The following is a 24,284-nucleotide window of genomic DNA, read 5'->3' as shown; positions in this document are numbered from 1 at the left end:
TATAAATAAAAATAAATATAAATGAGAAAAGAATAAAAATATTATTTTTGTATCTATCAATCCAATAATTTTTTGCTCATGTATAACGTAATCTTATCAACTTTCTTTTCTATCAGAATCCAATCCTCACATATGTATTTCCTTACAAAGGTATCCATAGATTTCTTTGCCAAAAAGACTGATTTTTGTAATCAATCTACTTTTTCTATTTGTAAATCTTTAACTTTATTTGTAAGTTGATTTGAATTGTCCTTTACTTTGAATTCTGAAAGTTGATTTAAAGTAATTTTATCTGTTCGAGAAATACCTTCTCTTTTTTTATTCACATTTTTTGTTAAACTTGTACAGATCCTACTAAAACTACATATGTATACCTATAGTGCAAGTTTATGAAATATTTTTTTTGGACATAAAAGTTATTGTATACTGTTTTTTTTTCACTTATTGGAAAAAAATTTATAGTAAAGAACAAGAAATTCCAAAAAATTTTTTTTTATTAATTACAAAGCCCATAAAATTAATTATAGAATGTTGATCATTTTTTTGGTTGAATGATGATCTGTCTCTTAAATATATATAATAATTAGTATTATATAATTATCTTAACAAATGCTCCTAAAATTCAGATTAAATCAGGATGTTAGTAATCTGATCTTAATCTAATTTGATTTGATCTGAATCTGAAAAATATTATTTTATAATCTAGTGATTGAATTTTAATAATTTTTTTTTTGTTTTGTAGATTATATTAAGTTGATCAAAATAAAAAAAGTTTATCAAAATTGGATTGCTAGATCACAAGATATTTACAAAAAATGGTTTTTTTTACAATTAATTTAAGTTGCATTGTATTACTAATCTAATCAAATTAATCTGTTAGAAGCATTAATTTTAACTTTTAGTGATTCAATTTAAATAAACTTTTTTTAATTTTATAATAAAGCTAAATTTGTAAAATTAAATAAGAGCTATAAATTAAAACAAAAAATTTATTAAAATTGGATTATTAGAAGTCAATATAATTGTATCATAATAATTATAAATAAAAATAATTAAATTACTTATATTTAAATTTATATATATAAATATTATGTGATATATGATAGACTTGATTTAAAGTTTAACTCTTTATATCCTTTTTCAAATTAGCTGATTTCTAGCATACCCTTTATTGGCTAACATACTACTCTTTTTAAAAGTATTATTATAAGCATTTTGTTTAGTAATTACTAGTATAAATGACATAAGTTAAAAATTATCAAAACCTGATTCAGGGATGATCTCAGCATAGAAAATCTATTTATTCTTACCTTTTAAAGTAAATAGCTAGGCTTGTACATTAAGAATTTACTTTATGTTACAGATGATATAACCAGTGATGACTCTTTAAAAATTTCCATTTGTGTTAGTTAAGTTTTTTGAATGATTAAACTGTTATTAGTTGGATTTATTTTTGCGTTTTAAACATGTGATTTTTTTTTCACATACATTTCAAATAGTTTCATTGAAACTGGTAGTTCAAAGATCTTTATAGGTAATAAAGAACTATATAAAATGTAAAATTTTTGCACTATTTACTATTTCTAATTGTTAAAATTCATTCAAATATAAGGTATTTAGTTTTTTAAGATGACTGTATGTTTTTGGATTAAACTTTAACAAGGCTTGAGATATGCCAGTTTTACTAGTAAAGCAGTATATTTTCAGAGTCTTTTTGAGTATATTAGTAAAGTCATTTTTATTATAATTATCAACGAGTCTTTCAAATTCTTCTGTAATGATAGGAATATATATATTGTTAGTAAAGGAACTCATTTTTCATAAATATTTAATAAAATATTGGTTCTAAAATTTCATAAAAAAATGGTCTAATACGATTGGCATAAAGAGTTTAATTTCTATCTTTTTTTTTAAAAAATAAACAATTATTTGAAAATTTTATATAATTAATAGGACCCCGGATATCTCCAAAACAGGTCATAAGTCACACTTTCGGCAGATTGGCCCATTTTTCAGGGGGCTCAAAAAATCGTTTTTTGTAAATATCTCGGCATCCAGTGGTCCAATTTTGATGAACCTTTTTTTAAATTGTAGAGCTAAATGAGGGCTACAAAATAAAAAAAAGTTCATTAAAATTGAATTACTGGATGCTGAGTTATTTACAAAAAACGATTTTTTGAGTTTCAGCAAAAAGGGGTGTTTTTGGCCAAAAGTCCATTATGACCTTTATATTAGATATCCGGGGTCCTTAATTAATAAATAAATTTCATATATAATTTATATATAAATTATAAGTTTAAAAAATAAATTTTTTGTTTTAAAAATATTATTAAAATTTTTTAATTTTTAAAAATAAAAAATATGGTTATATAAATATAAAAGATGATTTTTTTTTTTCAATTGCTTTATAATTTTAAAAATAAAAAAAGACTTTTGAAATTGTTATAAATTAAATAATAGTTAATTATTGGCAATCTTTAAAGAAATTTTTGCAGAAATCTTAATTATATATTTTAGTACTTTTTTTATAAGTTTTAAATAATTGAAAAAATTTTCAAGATTTACTTCTAGTAATTATTAAACTAACTATTAATTCTGGATTTGAAATTTAATTTAATTGAAAATATAGAAATAATATACAGGAAATTAAACAGTAATAATTAAAAAAATTATTAATAATAAAATTGTAATTCAAAAAAACGGGTACACTTAAATGGTTCACTTTATTAATTAAAAAAAAACATTTTAAATTTGCCCCTGTAGTATACCCCCAAGATTCAAAATTTCAAATAGTTGTATGATTTGCATTTTTAATCTATTTTTAGTAAACTATTTTTAGTAAAAATGCGGGATACCTGTCGTTTCTGACGGAATGAACCAATTTTTTAAACAAACAATTTAACTTTTTTCACAACTCATCATCGTAACAGTATATGCCAAATAAATTATTTGATTTCAACAGTATCAAGCGTATATTTCATTGCACAAACCAAATATACGTTCACAATGTCTTTTCTATGGAGACTTACTAACACTGGTATAAAACATAACTTTATACACAAGCATCGTTTATTTGTGCTGTCAATAGTTTTATGTTCTTTACAGCCTTTAGTTGTTGTTTCAGAAAGTAGTTCTGAGATACGACTTGAAAATTCTTCAAGCTCAACAGTCGTTACGCTTGTGATTCTTGGTTCCGTATGTGCTCTTATTATATTTATTGTTTTGGGTATTCGAAGACGATTGATTGCTGTAGATAAAAATAGGATACCTGATGTATATGATCCCGAAATCGCTCGGGCGGAGGCTAGTTTGGTTGAGACTTTAGATGAAGCAGCTCGACAAAATTATGAACGTGCTCGGAGTGAGTTATAGTGATAATTTTTTCGCTTATGTATTATTTTTTTTTTAATTATTCGATTTAAATTTTGTACAGTGTTTCAAGAAGCATATCCACCTGATAGTATTCCTACAGAAATCACACTTTCCCAATTTCTTTCGATTCAGGAAAAAGGTGTTTCAGCATGGGAATTTGAGCCAGACCTTCAGCATACTAACTGTTTCGTAGAATGTCGTACCGAAATCGCATTTTACGATGCTGAATGTTGTGTTCAGACTAACCTCCCGTTACCAAAACAACAAGAAGTATATTACTGGGAAGCTAAAATGTATGATAAGCCACCAAATACGACTGTTGCTGTGGGGTTGGCAACTAAGCCTTATCCTTTATTTCGCTTACCAGGTATGAAAAAAAAAGTATTTAGTTACTGGGTGGAGTGATTGAAATTAAATTGAACATTTTAATATTACACTGAAACTTTTGATACAGTTTCATTAATAACAATCTTTTTTTTCATTTTTATAGGATGGAATCGTCAATCAGTTGCTTATTTCTCGGACAATGGGTTTAAATACTATAATTCGCCCTTTAATGGTAAAACATATGGACCTCAATTTCAACAGGGTGATGTTGTTGGTGTTGGTTACCGACCAAGAACTGGCACTGTTTTCTTTACGCGTAATGGAAAAAAATTGGATGATGCATTTACGGGAATGAAAATGAACCTTTTCCCAACAGTTGGAGCAAATGGGCCTTGTTGTGTTCACGTTAATTTTGGTCAACTTGGATTCGTTTTTATTGAAGCAAACGTAAAAAAATGGGGGCTTGCACCATCAATGGGAACATTAGCTCCTCCACCAGCGTACGGGTCTGAACGAGGTTCTCTTTTATTAGAATCGAGTTCCAGGGGACATCTATCAGAGGATGTTCCTCGTCAATATACGCATGTAAATAGTGGAATTATAACAGGAGTTCCCCCTGAGGCAGCTTTGGACATTTCTTTGGTGGATATAACAGTTCCACCACCTTCATATTCTTCAACGGATCAATATTATGGACGTCCATCTTTTATGTCTGATAGTTCCGAAACACATCTTTTAGCTGGGGATCAAACTGATTCTAGGAGGAGTAGTTATGAAGGTACTTCTAGAGATCAACGAAGAAACGGCTAATTTTAAGTTAATTCATTAATTGTAAATTAAGGTTGGTTATGAAGTTGATATTTATTTTAACAAACCAATATTTTGATAATACTATGTTTAGTTTTGTTATCTTTTTTTATTTCATCAATTTTTTTTGTTTGACATTTACGAAGTCGATCACAAACATACATAGGCATATATATATCTCACATTCTCATTCTCGGGCGGCTTTGTGTTGTGAGAAAGAAACTTTATGGGTTACCTATCGTATACTGTAAATGTATATATAAACCGAATTCATTTATTCTTCGAGTTATTATGTATTTTGTTTCAAATCATCCAATCTAGAACTATTGAGCATATAAAGTAAATTTAATGTAGGTTAGATGGATAAAAATTATCGTACTTGTGGAATTTAGAATCAACACTATTAAATTATGAAACAAGGAAGTGGTAACCGGAGTTCTCTATTGTACAATATTTTCGACTTTTTGAAATTTTAAATTATGACAGAATTTATCTGTACAATTGAGTTGTTCATATTAAATTTACTCATTAGCATTAGCATAATTACGTAAAAATAAAATATTTTCTCTATTCCTTAAATTTGCCAATAATTTACATGGTGAAATGATCTTTACCGATATATAAAAATGCTTTTGCTTTCATTTATTTCTATACTATTGGCCCATTTTACATATCAAGCGATTATACCATAATTAAGAAAAATTACTAGAATTGTTAAATTTGGGCTCACAAAGCTTTTTGGCTGTTGCTTCACACTTCTTCACAAGATCATCATTATTTTTGATCCAATTTTCCAGATTCTCTTTGGCTTGTATGATGTATTCTTCACGTGTTGATCTTTTAATTTCAGTATCGTCACATGTTGAAAGCATGTAAATTCCGTACTTTGGATCATATGCTCGATACTGCAAGTTCAAAAATATTAAAATGTTGTTGGGCTATCATAATAAAAGCATTAGTGATGTTTATCAATAATATAATATTGAATGCTAAATGCTAAAAGTTAGGTGAATAATAATAATACCTTAAATAAATCTCTAGATGATGTATTTTTTATCTCGATTTGAGCCAACTGTCCACTGTTATCAGTTACTAACAAAGTTTGAACTTTTATTGGTTTTCCAAATCTTTGACCGGATATAAAAGGTTCCCCAACGACTAATTATTATAAGAAAATTCGTCAAATTATAATAATTATGATCAAAAATATATGATATGTTTACCTAAAATGTATGTGACTAGATCCACCTCATTATTTAATTCCATTTTTTGGAGTTCATCTAAACATGTCACAGTTCTTGATAAATAGAAAGATAATGAATCGCTAGTATCATCTATCTTAGCTTCTTTCCAGATAGTTGAATGTCCCATTGATGACAAGCGTATAGGTGCTAAAGAGGATGTGGGATAGTTTCTGGCTGTTATATTATAAACCTTAAAATGAAATATATATATTAGAATTTCTCCTTTACAGTATAATATTAATCAAATTTGCTTATACTTTATATCTTCGCCCTTCTTTGATTGTATTAAACAATAATTCGTTTGGTTGCCAAACGTTGATTATGGCTTCGCGTCCACTAATAGGAGTCTCATTAAGGTGATAGTCACAGACACGTACTTTAAAAAATGGAATTATTTTACGAGTATAATTTAATTCCTAAGATTAAAAATAAATAAAGCAGAGTAAACAATAATAACCTCACTTATATTCAATGATTTGACAAATCTCATACCTCCAAACGGTCATAAACCCATTTGTTCATTCGATCTATTTTTTCTTGTTCCTTTTTCTGTATGTAATTTTGAAGTAATTCAGTCTGCTCCAAAGATAAATCCTGCCAAAATTTGGAAGGTTCGAGACAGTCTTGCATCATGATATAAAGTTGTTCTCCGGAAGTAACTTCTAACAGAAATTAGACTGTTAATTTATTTGTTTTCTAAAGATAAATCAATAGAAATATCATTTACCTTGTATTGCTTGCTTTCTTTGCTTTCTGAGAACAGAATTTGATTTATTTTTTTGTTTATGTTGCGTTTTATACTCGTTGATCAATGATTGGATTTTATTATTTAACCAATTCTTAAATAACATATTATTCGTACAAAAATAAATAAATAAAAAATAATTAATTAATTAATTAAGTGAAAATTTACTTACTTCATGCTCATTTTTTGCATATTCTTCCTCTTGCTCATTGCGATTTATTACTGTACCATCCTTCATGGTCTCTCGAAAAATCATTGAATATTTTCGCAATACTATAATATCTACTGCAAAAACATGTCCTCCATCAGGACAAAGACTACGCAATGTGGCATAAGGGCAAAATCGTCTAAAACCCAATTTCGCATCCCAATGCGCAAGTTTTGTGGAATTTGCGGAAAGTTTTAAGCGAGTAGAATTAGGAACTTCAAGAGCTGGTACTCTCACAGAATAGCCAGCGATCTATTTATTAAAATTCAGATTAACATTAAATACTTACTTGCCATTTTTATATCTTTCAAAAATAATTATGAAATACCTTTGCTCCGCAAATTTCTAATTTGTAACCAATTCGTATTTTAGACCTAGAGATTGCTCGTTGAAGTGGTTGATCAACATCAGCCAGAATTTTATACCACATGTCAGTTAATTCAAGGCTATATATTGTTTTGCGTACGTTTTCTTTAATACCAATTTCCTCTATTAAAAAAAAAAAAATCAATAAACCGATATTATCGATCAAAATATTTTAGATCAATGCTATTGAAGACAATACCATAAGTAACTTCCTCTTCTATTATATCAGATACACAAAGAACCATTGGCATACTTGCTATTCCATCCCCTTCAATGATTAATTTAAGTGCAGAACGATGTGAATTATTAATCTCTCTCTCATATCTAAAATAAATGAACATATCCATTACTAAATACTCATAGTTAAGGTGCAAATAAATTTACTTACCTGTATCGTAATTGATCAAGTACCTTCCTAGGATTCCACCAACCGTAAAATTCATGTGGAAAAGATCGAATCATACACGCAATTTTCCAAACAATCCATCGGTAATGATTACAAACCCATTGTTCATCTATGAGATTAGAATTTGCACCGGATTCGATTAAACATGATAAAGCTTCAATTGGGCCCCATATTGATGAGCAATCTATATTTTCTGATCCTCCAGACCAAGTAAATCGATACGACATAGCATTTTTGGGAGTCATATTAATAATATCTTTGGATCTTTATTTAAAAATAAATGAATATATTCGCCGGAAAAATTCAGATTTCTAATACAAAAATATACAGCACTTACATTCCGAGTTCTTGCAGATGCGACGGAGAAAAATTAAGAGGATAATTTGAAACAGTGTCTTTAAGTCCAACTCTTCTTATAGGAGCTATGTATATTAAAAAAATTAATATATGAACGTAATGTTTTTTACAAATTAACCATTGGTATTTGATGATTTACATGCTAAATCAAACAATTTATTGGTAGAATTATATTTAGACATTTTGGAAAAAGACGGACTATTCGGACATGAGGAATTCTGAGAGACCTGAGGATGTAATTTTTTTCTCTTCATAGGGAGTAAAGTATGCGAATGAGCAACAATATTTTTCGAGAACGTTTTTGCGTTTTTGTTTTTTAAGCATGATTGTGAATTAGAATTAACAACGGTAAGTTGTGAATCACTAGGACCTAAAGATATAACAAGATTAGTTTATTATCATTTTGTTTAAATTACACGTAAGTAGACCACTTATAGTTACCAGCTATATTGATCTGTGATTTTTCTTGTATAGTGAAATTTTGACTTAAATCGTCGTTTAATATTCTTCGAACTCTTTTCATAGATTCATCAGAGATGGTTGCAATGTTTTGCCCACCTGCAGTAGTAAAGCAAGAATTATTTATTATATCATCATTGCGATTAGATATTTCACGCGACGACTTGCGTGCTTTATTTAATGATTCATCAGATATATAAGAAAGATTGCGATTATTCGCAATGGAAAATTCAGGACTAACTAATTCATATGTCATTATTTGAGATGTATTATCGCTCAATGTCTGTCTTGCTCTAGTCAGAGAGTCTTCTGTAACTGCAGCAAGACTCCGACCACTAGCAGTGGAAAACCCAGAACTCTTCGGTACATGATCCGATAATTGTCTTGTTTTAATCGAAGAATCGTAAAGACCCGGATGATCCTGAAGTGAATTATCATTATGTGATAATACAGAAATAGTATTCTGTACATCATTATTCATTATAATTCCTGCCTTCGTTAAAGCATTCATAGAATATAAAGGTGCTTTATGACCATTGTCCGTCATAAATACGGGAGATTTATCATTACCAACTGAAATACATTTAAAATTGGACTCGTTAATGCTCGTAGAAACAGGTACGGGAATTTTGATTATGCTATTGTCTCCGAATTGATCAGACTTCGTAGTTTTACTTTTTGAATTCTGACTATAACTTATTGGTAAATTGCTAATATTGCTTTCCTCTAGGATTCTGGACTTCGTAAGTAATTTTGTTGATGTCAATGCTGCTTTATTATTGCTATCAGGGTAATTTGAAAGGTCACTTTTGCTAGTAGAAAAAGTAAAGGTAATTGGAGTATTTATATTATTTTCTACACTATATGAACGAAACGAGCTATCATTCGCATTGTTTATAATATATTTGGCCTTTTCCGGGGAATTCAATGAAACTTGAGCTGAATTTCTCTCGATAATGGTCGTTTTTAGATCACTTTGTAAGGCATCAGCATGTTCACACGCGGTCATAAGTCCTGCAATTATCCAAAAAATTAATATAGCTCAAATGAAAAAATAAAAAATGTAATTCACCTTTTGTTTTTCGAAGCGTATGCTTTTTCATTTCTTTTACGAAAATGAGTGACTTTCTGACGACTCGTAGACAAATAGACTAAATAGACGCGACAAAAAAATTTATCTATCATCATCATATGACCCATATGACCATTATCCACATGATCAACTTTATTATTTGTCAACTTTTAGAATATAATTTTTTTAACTGTTAAAAAAAATATAAATAAATGTATATCTTGCCTCTCCGTATAATCCGTATAATGAATGTACTGTATATTCTGTAACAAAAATTTGTAAAAAAGAAATTCTTAATATACAAACTCTTTTTTAAATATTCAAATCAAAGTTAAAGTCAAAATTAACCAAAGTTATATTATATTACATCATTTACATGATTTTTAAATAGTTGTAAAATAAGAAAACCCCTACAAACCCATCAGGGAACGTCACGTGCGATCCTACTTTAATAACTACCCCAACGGCACCCAGAAAATTCTTCGAACTCGGCCGGCGTTAAGCACTGACACGTGATCGAAGTATTTAGGATGTGATGAATAAAACGTGACAAATAGAATTTCATCTACTTGAAAAAATAAGTCCCTCAGATAAATATAAACAGTGAAACTCGGACAGGATGTGACGATATGATAAATAAAACAGATCACGTGATCGAAGAATTTTTCTGGGTACTGTTGGGTTATATACTTTAATGCACTAACACGTGATCATATTAAAATTGTTATAATTGACTCCTGATGTGTCTGTATAAAAATAAAGTAATAAAATTTGAAGTTGTAAAAAAACATGATCCTTTTCAAAACTTACTATTCTGCCTAAAGGTTCTAACCGATATTTATAAAATAAAGAAAAAATTAAAAAAATCAATTGAAGTTTTGAAAAGAATTTTTTTTTTTTGAAATTTATGATTTCAAAGATCACAACCGATATTTACAAAATAAAAAAAAATAAAGTTTCAAAAGTAAATATTACTTTCAAAACTTATTATTCCCAAAAATTCCTACAAAATAAAAGAAAAAAATTTTTTAAAAAAAAGTAAAAAAAATTAAAGTTTCAAAAAAATGAAATTTTTGAAATTTACTAATTTAAAGTAAAGGGTCTCACCAATACCTAAAAAAATAATAAAAAATAGGATTAATTTTACATTTACCTCTGGTGAATTTCACCTTGATCTGCAAATTATTAAAATTTTAATTTTACCCCGTAAAAGTTCACAGGTGATTTTCATGCTACACACTTTTTACACGTTAAAATATTTTTGTTTTGAAAATAAATTTTTTTTATTTTTTTTGCTTGCTTTTTGCTAACTTCGTCTTCTTTAGATAACAATAATTTCAAATAGTTTCAAGGAATTTAAGGTAAGGTTTGCTTTCTTACTGTTTTATTGTTATTGTTTTTTTATTACTAAATAGTAGTTACAATACTAATCAGTTTTTTATTCTTTTTATTCTTTATATCATTCCTTTTGCTTTCTCTTTGTTTTATCATCACTTTCTTATCACTTTCACTTTGTTTCTTTTATACTTTTATTATTACTTTTGCTCCTTCATTATCCTTTCATCCCTTTTACATTATTTCATCATTATTTTCGCTTCCTCATCATCTATTTCATCTCTTTACATTTTTTCATCATCATTTTCACTTCCTCATCATCTATTTTATTTGTTTATGTTTGTTCATTATCATTTTTACTCCCTTATCATCTATTTCATCTCTTTACATTTTTTCATCATCATTTTCACTTCTTCATCATCTATTTTATCTGTTTATGTTTTTTTATCATTATTTTCACTCCCTCATTATCTATTTTGTTTGTTTATGCTTTTTCATCATCATTTTTACTCCCTCATCATCTATTTTATTTGTTTACATTTTTTCATCATCATTTTCACTTCCTCATCATATATTTCATCCCTTTATGTTATTTCATCATCATTTTCACTCTTTCATCATCTTTTCGTTCCTTTATATTTTTTCATCATCATTTTTACTCTCTCATTATCCATCGGGAAATTTTTTGGGGAGCAGATCTGCGCAGATTTTCAGAAATTATATCTGCGCAGATTTTATACCCTGGCGCAAAACATTAGAGGAAAAATCCAATAAAAAACTGCGCAAATTTTATAAATAACAAAGTTCTGCGCAGATTTTTAAATAAAAACCTTCGAAATACCTCAGCAATTTTTTTCAGTAAAAATCTGCGTCACAATAATACAAATTAATTTATTGCATTAATTACTAATTTATTTATATAATCAAAATTACTTTTTTATTATATATTAACAAGTTTACAAATACAATTGAAATCTATTACTAGATACTTGCTATTCATCATCTCTTTACTGCACATTTACATGTTGTTAATAGTTTGGATATTGTTCCAGTTGGTTCGATTCCAACGAACAACGGATACCTACAAACGAAAAAAAATTTCGAAGCAAGCAGCTTTGAAATATCTAACCCAGCAGTCTGGGACCTAAACATAGAAGAAAAAATGATCATTAATATAACGATTGTTAAAGAAGTAAAAAAAAAAGAAACTTCAAAGTATTTACTTTTGAAGTTCTTTAAATGGGAACCCAGGACCTAAAATAAAAGAAATACGAACGTTACTAACGTTCGTCAAATAAATTAATAAAAAATAATTTTGGAAGGTTTTACCTTTGATATGGGAGTCCGGAACTTGTCTTTCGGCTTCCTTTACCTAAAAAAAAAGATGTACGAACGTTAGTTAACGTTCGTCAATAAATTAATTAATAAAAAATAATTTTTGAAGGTTTTACCTTCGATATGAAAGTCCGGCAGCATCCTGGATCTACAAAAATAAAAACAAACGTCAATAAACATTTGTTAAAATAAAACAAAAAAAATTATTTTTTCGAAGTTTTACCTTCGAAATTTCATCCAGAAGGCATCTGGACAGCCGTAAAAAGGGAAAATTGAAACGTTAGTAAACGTTTCGTTCAAATAAAAAAACAAAAAAAGTAAAAGAATTTCAAAGTTTACCTTCAAAATTCATTCCAGAAGACTCAACTTCCAAAGTAATAGTTTTTTAACAAAAATTTGCATATCGTCACGAAGACGGAGAAAGATGGAAGAGTGGATTCTTTTTGAATGTTGTAATCGGAAAGGTTCACAGGAAGCCGTCAAACTACAAAAAAAAAGAAAACTGAAAAATTAGTAACGTTTCGTCACAAATAATAAAAAAAGTAAAAGAATTTCGAAGTATACCTTCGAAATTCTTTTCAGAAGGGTTACAGGAAGCCGCCAACCTACGAAAGAATAATATCGAAACGTTAGTTTACGTTTCGTTCAAATAAAAAATGAAAATACAATAATTTCGAAGTTTCACCTTCGAAATCCCATCCAATCCAGGTGGCTACCGGATAACCTACAAAAGAAAAAGAAATCGAAACGTTAGTAACGTTTCGTTTAAATAAAATAAAAAAAAAATAGTTTCGTAACGAAAAGTTCGTTACGAAACTAACCATGTTGAAAATTCCGTCCAGGCTGAAACCAGAGAGCCGAAAATCTAAAAAAAAAAAATAAAGAATGTTAAAAACGTTCTTTTACAACAATAAGATAAAAAAAATAAAAGAATTTCGAAGAAATACCTTCGAAATTCCGTCCAGGAGAATTCAGGAGAGCCAGAAACCTAAAAAAAGAAAATTGAAATGTTAATAACGCTTCCTTAAAATAAACAAAAAAAAATTAAATAAAAAATAAAAATAAAATCAAAGTTTACCTTCGAAATTAAAGTCCTTCAGCGTACAAAGAAAGAGAAAAACGAACGTTAGTGAACGTTCGTTAAAAAAAAAAGAGACTCCTTTTTTTTCGAAGTTATTTACCTTCGAAATTAAATCCGAGACATGTACTTTCGGCGTCTTGGACCTACAAAAATGAAAACGAACGTTAGTTAACGTTTGTAAAAAAAACTAATAAAAATAAACACTTTCGAAGAATATAAAGGATAATATACCTTCGAAATGGAGCCCACAAAGCGTCCGGAATGCCGTAGTCCTACAAAAAGAAAAATGAAACGTTAGTAAACTTTTCGCTAAAATAAAAGAAAAAAAGTAAAATGAAATTTTGAAGCCTTACCTTCAAAATAGGAGACCGGAACCTGCCTTTCGGTTTCGTACGGTGCAGTAATACTGAAGTAAAAAATGAACGTTAGAATTAGTAACGTTCATTAAATAAAATAATAAAAAAAAAATCGAAGATTTTACCTTTGATATGGAAGTTCTTTCGGCTTCCTTTACCTAAAAAAAAAGAATAATGAACGTTAGTGAACGTTCGTTTAAATAAAAAGAAAAAAAAATTCGAAGGTTTGTTTTACCTTTGATATAGGAACCCGAAACTCAGTTTCGGCTTCTTTTATCTAAAAAAAATAAGACGAAACGTTAGTTAACGTTCGTCAATAAAGTTAACAAAAAAAAATTTTTTTTTTTCGAAGGTTTTACCTTCAAAGTAAAGTCCGGAGCTGGTTTTGGCGTCCAGGACCTATAAAATATAAAAACGAACATTAATTAACGTTCGTTAAATAATAATAAAAAAAAAATTGAAGGTAAAGGTTTTACCTTCGAAATTAACGTCCGGAGCCGTACTTTGGCGTCCAGGACCTATAAAATGTAAAAACGAACGTAAATTAACGTTCGTAGGTATAAATAAAATAAAAAAAATTTGGAGGTAAATTTTACCTTTGAAATAAATGTCCGAAGCCGTACTTTGGCGTTCAGGACCTAAAAAAAATAAAAAACGAACGTTAGCGACGTTTGTTAAACAAAAATATAAAAAAAAATTTTGAAGGTAAAGGTTTTACCTTCAAAATAAATGTCTGGAACCGTTCTTCAGTGTCCAGGATCTATAATCGAACGTTAGCAACGTTCGTTAGATAACTTAATTAAAAAAAAATGTCCGGAGCCGTACTTTAGCTTGGGAGCAAAAATATGAAAAACGAACATTAGTGGCGTTTGTTAAATAAAAAATTATTTTTTTAAAATAAATTAAGATTCGGAGGTAAGCATACCTCCGAATTCCAAAAATCATCAATAGGTTCCATCCGGAACCTATATAATATAATAAAAATTATTTTTTTTTTAAAAAATAAATTAAAGATTCAGAAGTTAGTATACCTCCGAATTTCAAAATCATCGATAGGTTCCATCCAGAACCTATATAATATAAATAAAAAATTATTATTTTTTTTTTAAATAAATTAAGATTCAGGAGAGTAAGCATACCTCCGAATTCCAATATCTTCGATAGGTTCCATCTGGAACCTATATAATAAAAAATTAAAAAAATTTTTTTAAAAAAAATTAATTAAGATTCAGAGTAAGCATACCTCCGAATTCCAATATCTTTGATGTTCCATCTGGAACCTATATAATATAAAAAAAATTATTTTTTTTAAAAAAAAATTAATTAAGATTCAGAGGTAAGCATACCTCCGAATTCCAATATCTTTGATAGGTTCCATCCGGAACTTATATAATATAAAAAAAATTATTTTTTTTTAAAAAAATAAATTAAGATTCGGAGGTAAGCATACCTCTGAATTCCAATATCTTTGATAGGTTCTATCCAGAACCTATATAATATAAAAAAAATTATTTTTTTTAAAAAAAAATTAATTAAGATTCGAGGTAAGCATACCTCTGAATTCCAATATCTGATAGGTTCTATCCGAACCTATATAATATAAAAAAAAATTTTTTTTAAAAAAATAAATTAAATTTCGGAGGTAAGCATACCTCCGAATTCCAACTAAAATCATCGATAGATTCCATCTGGAACCTATATAATATAAAAAATTTTTTTTTTCTCTAAAATAATTAAAGTTTCAGAGGTGATATACCTCCAAATTAAATTGACAATAGACTCTATTATGTTCTTGACTTACAAACTGAACGTTAACTGACGTTCATTAAAAAAAAATTTTTTTTTTCAAAGAAAAAAAGGAATACGACTCCTTTTTTTGGTTCTAATTTTCCTGCATGTTGCAGATTATGTGCCAAATGTTGGACAAATTTGCCTTAAAGACTCCGAACCTTGCAAATAAATTTTTTTTTTTAAAAAAAAAATTTCTCTGATAAGTTTCGAAGCTTAAAAAATAATAGAAATATTTTTTCTTTAAAATTTTTAACAGATTATTTCCTAAAAAGTGTTGTAGAAAAATTATTTCACAAAGTTTTTTTCTTTAGTAATAAGTGTTGTAGAAAAAATTATTTTTTTAAAGTCTTGTAAAGTTTTTTTTTTTTAAAGAGTATTGTAGAAAAAATCATTTAGGTATTAAATCAAGTTAGAGTTAATTAAAGTTTAAATATTAAATCAATGATGAGATTGCAGATCGAACTGATATTTTAATGAAAAAAAAGCAAAAATCTGCAAAATTGCAGACTTTCGCATAAATTTCACATAAAAAAAAGCAGAAATCTGCAAAATCGCAGATTACCGCAGAAATTAATACATAAAAAATCGGAAACTTGCAAAATTGCAGATTATTGCATAACTTTGTAAAAAATAAAAAGCAGAAATCTGCAAAATCACAGACTTCCGCATAAATTCACAAAAAAAATGCGGAGATCTGCTAATTTTACAGATCTCCGCAGTTCTGCATCTTAAAAAATTTCCTGATAAAAGAGAATGGATTATATTGAATTATTTTCTGATATCGGTAGAATCCCCCAAAGATTGCAATTGGAAATGAAGGTTTTTCAAATTTAACTGCTGATCAATGGAAAACCTTTATTATGATTTATTCCACGCCTATACTATGGGATATGTTAGATAATAATAATAGAAAAATCTTAGGACATTTTGTTCAAGCATGTAACTGAATCTTTTAGTAGCAAGATTTATTACAGAAGATGATCTGAGAAAAGCGCAAGAGAGATTGAAGGACATGGCTCACCTTATAGAAAGAACATATGGGCCAGAATTTATAACAAGCAACATATACCTTGCACTTCATATTTCTGACTGTTGCTGTGAGCTTATGACTATGGTTCCATATATAGTTTTTGGCTTTTTTCATATGAGAGACTTAATGGATATATTGGTAAGATGTTTGTTGTTATATTAATATTTTTTAAAAATAAAGAATACAAATAAATCTATTATTATTATCAGGATCATACCCTAATTCCCCTTTCCCTTCTTCTTCACTTTCATTTTCCCCTTTACCTTTCGTTCTTCCCTTCCCCTTCCCCTTCCCTTTCGTTTTCCCTTTACTTTTCGTTCTCTCCTTCCCCTTCCCCTTCCCTTCCCTTTCGTTTTTCCCTTTCCCTTTCTTCCTTCCTCTTTCCCTTCCCTTCCCCTTCCCCTTTCCCTCACTGGAATCGTCATTTTTAATCTTTTATTTTAGTTTATTATTTTTATTATATTTTTTATTATAATAATAAACAATATTCTTATATCAAATTTTCTTTATTTTTTAATATAATATTGTTAATTGGTTTTTGATTTTTGGGCTTATAAAAAACAACTGATAAACATAAAAACTATGCAGGCAAACAAAAATGATAATCTTTAATCTTCATTATTATGCCATCTAGAATCTATATAATTAAAACGTTTAGTCTGTATAAATAAATTATAATTGCGAGCCATCGCCCATATTTATTATAAGCTTATTAATCAATTAATACCCGATGCAAAGCAGTGGCTAAATTTATTCATATTGGATATTAGATGTATATCACGTATGATTATTCAATCAGATTATTTTGAAATATAAATTTACCAATGTAATTTTATTTATGTCACGTCGATGTTGTTTAAGATAATAAAAAAATTAATTCTGTAATATTTAAAAATATTAAAAATGATATAAAATTATATATATAAATAAAAAAAATTCTCAATAATCATTGATAAGTTCATCCAATAAATAATTACATCAATAATATTATAAATCAACTTAATTCTCCAATAATCATCATTGTTATTGATATATATTAACCAATTAGGGATCATTATGATTACATGCATGTGATATCTAAAAATAGATAAAATCATGTGATTGTTTTTTTTGTTTATTTTCAATTCTTTTCTTATTAAAACTTACAAAGTAATAAAAAAAATGTACCCACCAACTCATTCAAAAGAAAAGAATAAAAGAAAGAAAATAATATGCCCACCTATCCACATATAAAAAAGAGAAAAGCCGATTTAAAATAAATAGTAGAGCTGTTAAGCAAGGTATGAAAATAGGATATACGCGTATTTTTCATATTTTTCTTTACAATATGTTGTGATTTGAGTCTTTCTTTGTGGTATAAGTGTAAATATATTTTTCAACGGCCATATATCTATTGCTTGTTAAATATATTTGCAATTTCTTTTGTAATATTTGCTTTAGCCTGAAGGAAAATGTTATGAAATAGGGCTAGATATTTTATGACATTTTCTGCCTTCCAATTACTTTGTCCGGGGGTAGCCTGACAATTTGTCGTGTTGTCCGTCAATTGTAGCAACCAGCATTTTTTTACAATATTATGATTTTAAGAAACAAAACTTTTTCAAAAATTTAATAAAGAAAGAACTAACTTAAAAATATTATTTTATTATTCTTTACAAAACGCTGGCAGTAGAGTTATTTTTTCTCTTACTTATCAAATTCCAACATGTCCAAAGACTAATCATGTAATACGCTATGATCTGGAATACCCGAGGTTTTTGACTACCTAGGGATGAAGTTGTAGGGTACTCCTGCCCGATAGGCTAGCCTCCTCTGACTTAGAGTCTCATTAATCGGGAGAAAAGGTAGTTTCTAAGTACTTTCCACATCAAGGGCAGACATTTTTTGATACTGTGCATCAAGGTAGTAATCCTATATCTGCGAATTCAAGAAAAAAAAATCTAAATCAAAAGAATTTGGAATCAACACATATCAAGGTAATTTAAGCATTCTTTTTAAAAAAATTTAATCAAAGATTAATTTGGTTTATATACCCTATAAAAAAAAAATTCTTTAAAATGTACTTAAAATATACTTATGTATTTTTTTAAAATATACTTAAAATATACTTATATATTTTAAAATATACCTAAAATATACTTAACATTTTAAAATATACTTAAAATATACTTAAAATTGCAATTTTAAGTATATTATAAGTACATTTAAAAATTTTAAGTACATTTTAAGTATATTTTAAAGAAATTTTTTTTCATAGGGATACAGTAAACCAAGGAAAAAGAAGATATAATGTATTTTCAGAAGAATATGATAGTAACGCATATCAAGGTAACTTAAATATTTATTTTTTATTTTATTAAAAAAAATATAATAACAAGATCTATTTTCTCTTTAAATAGCAAACTTCAAAAAAAGAGGTGGAATAAAATTGGAATAAATATAAAGGTATATTTTTTACTAATTTTTATTTATATTATTAATATTTTTTTTAACACTCTTTTTTTTTTCTAATCTAACGTTTGTTTCTACTAATACTACTAAACATACTAACATTTTCTATCCATTTTATTTTTCTTTAACATTTTCTAATACCATTCCTTTTCTTTAACAATTTCATTTAACATTATTTATACTAATATCTTTATTACTAAAATACTTTATTATTTCTATTTATTTCTTTTAAATATTAAACAAATAAAAATATGCAGCAAATAAGTGAATACATTATTTGGTACACATAATTCTAATTTTTTATATAGCTAGAATAATTTTTATGATTTTTTGTAATTTTATTTATTTGTAATTAATTAACAATTAAATAAATAAATTAATATTATAATTGAATTTAAATTATAAATTTATTAGTATTCATATTATTGCATTAAATAAATATTATTTTTGATATGCATTCAATAATAAAATCAGTAAATTATAGCTATTAGCCTATTAAACCTATTAGGTATACTTCGGACATGTATATCGGCACTATCTGATAAATGTATGATATCTATCTGATATTTTACTATAGACAAACATAGCTTGAGCTTGAATTTTATTAATTAATGCCGAAGTGACTTTAAAGAATACAGAGTGATCTAGAAAGTACCGCAACAAGTGCAGAACTAATAAAAAACAAAGAACAAATAATCTTCCGAAATTACAAATAAAAAGAAAAGCTAAGATTATAAACCCCACCCTCTCTATATAAATAACTACAACTACTCCCCCCAAATCTATTTCAAAATAGGTAAAGTCGACTATGCTATACGTAACCCATCCAGCACTAAGGTTGCCTGCCGAAACCTATTTGGCCTAATGCCGAAAGGAGAAACTCTACATATAGTGCTGTAACTGTGAAACTGCGAAACTGCGAAACTGCCGAAACTTGTGAAACTGCCAAAATTTGTGAAACCTTTATAACAAGTTTATCCGTAGTTTTGGCATAATAAATAATAATATTTTATATGAATTTCGGCATAATTACAGCATTCCAAATATTTTATTTTTAATTTCAGTCTCTAATAAATTTACATGTAAATAAACAACGTTGTAATATTCTAATAATAATATTATTATTGAAAAAATTCTAACAAATGCAACAGTTGTGATTTTTTTTCTGGGAATTCTACATAAAAAAAAATAAATTAATTAAATTTATCAAAAAAAAAAAAATAACGAAACACTTCTCCCGGTACTTTACCTTGATTACAAAAGTCCGGTTATATTTTTTCATCTGACAATCCTACAAAAAGAAAAAAAAATCAATTAAATTATTAAAAAAAATGATGAAAACACCTTTTCCGACCCCCCTCACCTTAATTTTAAGAGTCTGGTCATGTTTTTCATAAATTATGAAAAATTAACGAAAAACTTTCACCAGTCCTCCTTTACCTTAATTTATAAATCCGTTGAGATCCCCCAATTCCCTCTGTCATCAATTTACAGAGTTGCCACATCGAACGGGCTTTCTCATGGTCGAACGAACGAATAATCGAACAAACGAACAAATAAACGAACAAACAAATAATCAACAGCATAATTAATAACAACATAATCAACGAACAACCTGCAACAACATATAGCAACATTTTTGGTTCACAACATAAATAGCGTTAGTAATATAAAACATCAAGCAACATCAGTAAATTTTTTGGAATATGGATCCTTAAAGATTCCATAAATTGCTTTAGAATCCTTAAGGATCTGTAATTTTATGGATTCTTTAAAAATCCATACTGATTTGTAAAATACCCTTAAGGAATCTATAAGTTTACAGATCCTTAAAGATTCTTTAAAGATTCCATATAAAAAATCCTTATATATTCCTTATATCTAAATCTTTAAAAAATTTTATTTTTATTTTAAAATTAAAAAATTACGTGTATCACGTGTTATAATCTTAATGTTTAATGATCGATCATCTGATATCTTGATATGGAATTTTTTTTTTACAAAACTTTCGTCTTTATTCCCTCTCTCACCTTTTTCCTTTCTCGTTCTATTTCTTTACCCTATTCTTTCCCCTCTCTCTACAAAATCCATAATGAAACATTAAATAATGTTCCACTATTTTTTTAGTCAGCAGTCAGATTTTGGTAAGGTTTTTTTTTATATATTTAATTATTTCTTTTAATGAGCAGGTTCTAATTCATTTTTTTGTTTTTTTTTTCTAGACGGTTCTTTTGGATTACTTTGAAAGTGATATTCTGGTAAGTTTTAAACTTTTTTTTCCTTTCTTTTAATGAATGGTTTCTAACAGTTGTTTCTTTTTTTTAGACGATTCTTTCAGATTTTCTTGCTGCAAGTTTTTTTTTACAATTTTTTTTATTTTAACGAAACATTAACTAATGTTTCATTTTCATTTTTCTTTTTTTAGACGGTCGGGTCTTTTCTTTTTAGGTTCTTTCAGATTTCCTTTGCATGTGGCATTTCGGTAAGCTTACACTTTAATTTTTTATTTATTTTAATGATATGTTGCCTTAACTAATGTTTCATTTTATTTCCTTTTTTTAGACATCCTTTTTTTCAGGTACTTGAACATGGATTTCGGCAAGTAAAAAAATATTATTCATTTTTTCATATTAATGAATATTATTAACTATTCTATTTTTTCTTTTTTGGGTTTGGATATTCGAATAGGACTTTTACAAGTAAACAAAAAAAATTTCATTTTTTTTTATATTAACGAACATTACTAACTGTTCGTTTTTCTTTTTTAGGTGATTTTGAGACTTTTTTGGACGTGAAATACTGGCAAGTAAGAAAAAAAAATTATTTTTTTTCTTTTTATTTATTTTAACGAACATCACCAACTGTTCGTTTTCTTTTTTTAGGTGGGTTTGAGCTTCTTCACGGAATACCGGTATGTAAAAAAAATTATTTTTTTCTTTTTGTTTATTTTAACGAACATTACTAATTGTTTGTTTTTTCTCTTTTTTAGGAATTTTTTGATGTGGGATACCAGTAAGTTTCATAAAAAATTTTTTTCAATTTTTTTTTTATTTTGACGAATACTAAATGTTCATTTTTTTTCTTTTTTAGGTGTTTTTTTCAACTTGGATACCGGTAAGTAACAAAAAAAGAAGTTATTTCAGATTTTTTTATATTAACGAGCATTACTAACTGCTCATTTTCATTTTTTTTAGGCGTTTCTTTTTTAAATATCTCTGGACGTAAAATACTTACAGAATAATGGCAAAGGAAAAAAGATATCGAAGATGACATCTTTCAGATTAATTTCAGTATTAGACACGCACTATAAGTTGTTTCAACAAGTGTATTGAAAACAAAAAAATTCAATTTTTTCTTTTCTTTAGATGGAATGGGTCATTAACGCGTTAGAAACTGGTGGGGAATTATTTAAATTTTTATTTTACTGTAGCAAAATATCTACTAATGTTTGATTTTTTTCTTTTTAGATGGCCATTTCTTTTGATTTCTTTAGACGTGTGGGAACTTGGTAAGTGAAGGCTTCTTTAAATTATTTATTTTAATAAAACATTTATTAACGTTTCAATCTTTTTCTTTTTTTTCGACGAGTAGGTTTCAATAGGGGAATACTATCGCTTGCTATAGATCAGCTATTAGTGAATCCACGAACAGATTGATACTTTTTCAATTGGAAATCACCCAGATATTGTAAAAGCCATGCAAGCAATTAGGATCGATAACCCTCCTGCTTCAAAATCAAATGACGCTATTGACATTATACCATGATCTGGGGTATCGATTAGAGAGAAAATAATTTAATAATAGGTAAGTTTCATTGCGAAACTTCAATTGCTTCCTTTTTAATAAAAGCGTTAAATAATGTTTAATTTTTTTCAGGTTGTCTGGATATCAACTGAAGAATTAAGGAAAAGCAATAAGTTTCATTGTGAAACTTACATAATTATTTTTTTTTAACTTTATTTATTAGTTGTTTTTGTATTTTATATTTAAATTATTGTTTTATTTTTATTAACTGGAGAAATACATAATATATACAATAATATTAAAGATAAATAAATACACATTAAATATATAAATTAATAAATAGATTTTAATAAAAATCAATAAATAATCTATTAATAAAAATTAAATAAATATCCCTAAGGATTCTTTCCTATCCTTAGGGATTCTTTAAACTTTTTTAATTCCAAGGATCCGTTGAGGTGGGGAAGGATCCACGCGAATCTTTACTATTTACAGAAAATAAGGATTTCACGTGGATCCTGACTCCTAAAACATTACTGATGAATATAAAATAAAAGTTAACTTCTCTAAATTTTCCCCAAATTATATCCACTTTTTACTTTTACTTTCAAACTTCAATAGCTCTCGCTACGAATTATTACTTTCCAAAAGTGTATATTTAATTCATCTTAAATTTCCATTTTATTCAATTAAAATTAATTAAGCGAACATTAATTAAAGTTTAGGGCGAACCTATTACCTTTAATTAATATTAAACTTTACTAACAAATAATTAAATAAAACTTATATTTTTATTGAGTTCTGTGGATGAGAACTGTGGAATTACTTTGAATTCCGCTCTCTATTTATACAAATCTTATGCTACTTTCTATTCTATCTATATACTATCTTTTATGTTCTTTTTACATATTATCTTTGAACTATCTTTCTAATATGCTATCTATATTTTAAATACGCTATCTTTTAATATGCTATTTTTTATGTTCCATCTTTACACTATCTTTTTATATTATTATTTATGGAAGTAAAATTTAAGATATATTGTAAATTTTGTAATCAGAAGTTTATCTTCAAAACAATAAAATTTAAGAATGAATTTTTTAGAAATCTTTAAAATAAAAGAAATATTAAATGAAGATTTTTCAAGAAAGAAAGATAAATGTCCGCAAGAAATAATAAAACATAAGAATGAATGTATGTACTTTCGTTATGCGTGTTCCTTTAGTCCGCTATCCCTCCATTTTATATGATCTACCTTTTGTGGCTTATAATTATTCTTTCTAATTGTTCTTATTGTTAAAGATTGCTAAGCCGCAATTGATCGACTCTAATTATTCTATTGGTTCTTTGTTAATCATCCGATAAATATTACATCATGTAGATCATTGCTCTTCTTAAATGTTTATCCTTTTCGGCTAATTATTTATCCATCTACGCCAATTCATAATTAATTTGTTCGTTCTTAATATTTGGCAATTACATTTGGTGATTGAATTTTATCATCTTCTCGTGCTTGATATTCGACCGTTTACACTGTACATATTTTTCGTCCGGCAATACTACAAAAAGAAAAATAAAATAGAAATTTATTAAATAAAAAAACAACGAAAAACCTTTCTCAGCCCCTTCTTTACCTAAATCCCAAAGTCCGGTCATGTTTTTCATCCGAAAACACTACAAAAAAGAAAAAAATAAATAAGTTAAATTTATTAAATAAAAAAACAACGAAAAACCTTTCCTCAGCCCCCTCTTTTACCTAAATTCCAAAGTCCAGTCATGTTTTTCGTCCAGCAACACT

At 27.3% G+C, this 24,284-nt stretch overlaps 4 protein-coding genes across 4 annotated transcripts; 2 read left to right on the top strand and 2 right to left on the bottom strand.

Annotated features, from left to right (window-relative positions):
- The first annotated feature begins 2,887 nt into the window (after positions 1-2,887).
- On the top strand, positions 2,888-5,096 carry OCT59_026264 (uncharacterized protein). Its single transcript, XM_025309572.2, has 3 exons — positions 2,888-3,361; positions 3,434-3,739; positions 3,863-5,096. The coding sequence occupies exons 1-3, from the start codon at positions 3,007-3,009 to the stop codon at positions 4,507-4,509; spliced, it is 1,308 nt and encodes a 435-aa protein (XP_025168567.1). The 5' UTR covers positions 2,888-3,006; the 3' UTR covers positions 4,510-5,096.
- A 102-nt stretch (positions 5,097-5,198) lies between these two features.
- Positions 5,199-9,785, bottom strand: OCT59_026263 (uncharacterized protein; the record flags this gene model as incomplete). The annotated part of the gene is made up of 16 exons (XM_066143060.1): positions 5,199-5,444; positions 5,531-5,664; positions 5,730-5,940; positions 6,008-6,166; positions 6,243-6,412; positions 6,478-6,589; positions 6,668-6,955; positions 7,032-7,192; positions 7,269-7,393; positions 7,458-7,739; positions 7,813-7,897; positions 7,972-8,202; positions 8,274-9,305; positions 9,364-9,442; positions 9,589-9,626; positions 9,782-9,785. 16 exons carry the CDS (start codon positions 9,783-9,785, stop codon positions 5,199-5,201), a joined length of 3,357 nt encoding a protein of 1,118 aa, XP_065992617.1.
- Positions 9,786-11,697: 1,912 nt separating this feature from the next.
- Positions 11,698-15,158, bottom strand: OCT59_026262 (uncharacterized protein; the record flags this gene model as incomplete). The annotated part of the gene is made up of 22 exons (XM_066143059.1): positions 11,698-11,842; positions 11,922-11,952; positions 12,028-12,070; positions 12,150-12,181; positions 12,719-12,757; positions 12,855-12,898; positions 12,981-13,021; positions 13,215-13,257; positions 13,346-13,386; positions 13,596-13,628; positions 13,706-13,747; positions 13,974-13,988; positions 14,067-14,108; positions 14,189-14,230; positions 14,396-14,435; positions 14,502-14,540; positions 14,610-14,641; positions 14,714-14,750; positions 14,817-14,854; positions 14,921-14,959; positions 15,025-15,060; positions 15,123-15,158. 22 exons carry the CDS (start codon positions 15,156-15,158, stop codon positions 11,698-11,700), a joined length of 930 nt encoding a protein of 309 aa, XP_065992616.1.
- Positions 15,159-20,849: 5,691 nt separating this feature from the next.
- On the top strand, positions 20,850-21,983 carry OCT59_026261 (uncharacterized protein; the record flags this gene model as incomplete). The annotated part of the gene is made up of 9 exons (XM_066143058.1): positions 20,850-20,891; positions 20,965-21,000; positions 21,168-21,224; positions 21,305-21,320; positions 21,511-21,548; positions 21,625-21,653; positions 21,732-21,754; positions 21,833-21,856; positions 21,937-21,983. 9 exons carry the CDS (start codon positions 20,850-20,852, stop codon positions 21,981-21,983), a joined length of 312 nt encoding a protein of 103 aa, XP_065992615.1.
- Between the last annotated feature and the right edge of the window lie 2,301 nt (positions 21,984-24,284).

Source organism: Rhizophagus irregularis, chromosome 6 (genome assembly GCF_026210795.1).
Source record: "Rhizophagus irregularis chromosome 6, complete sequence".
NCBI lineage: Eukaryota > Fungi > Glomeromycota > Glomeromycetes > Glomerales > Glomeraceae > Rhizophagus > Rhizophagus irregularis.
The sequence above is the reverse complement of the archived record's forward strand: the minus strand, read 5'-3'. Positions and strand labels throughout refer to the sequence as shown.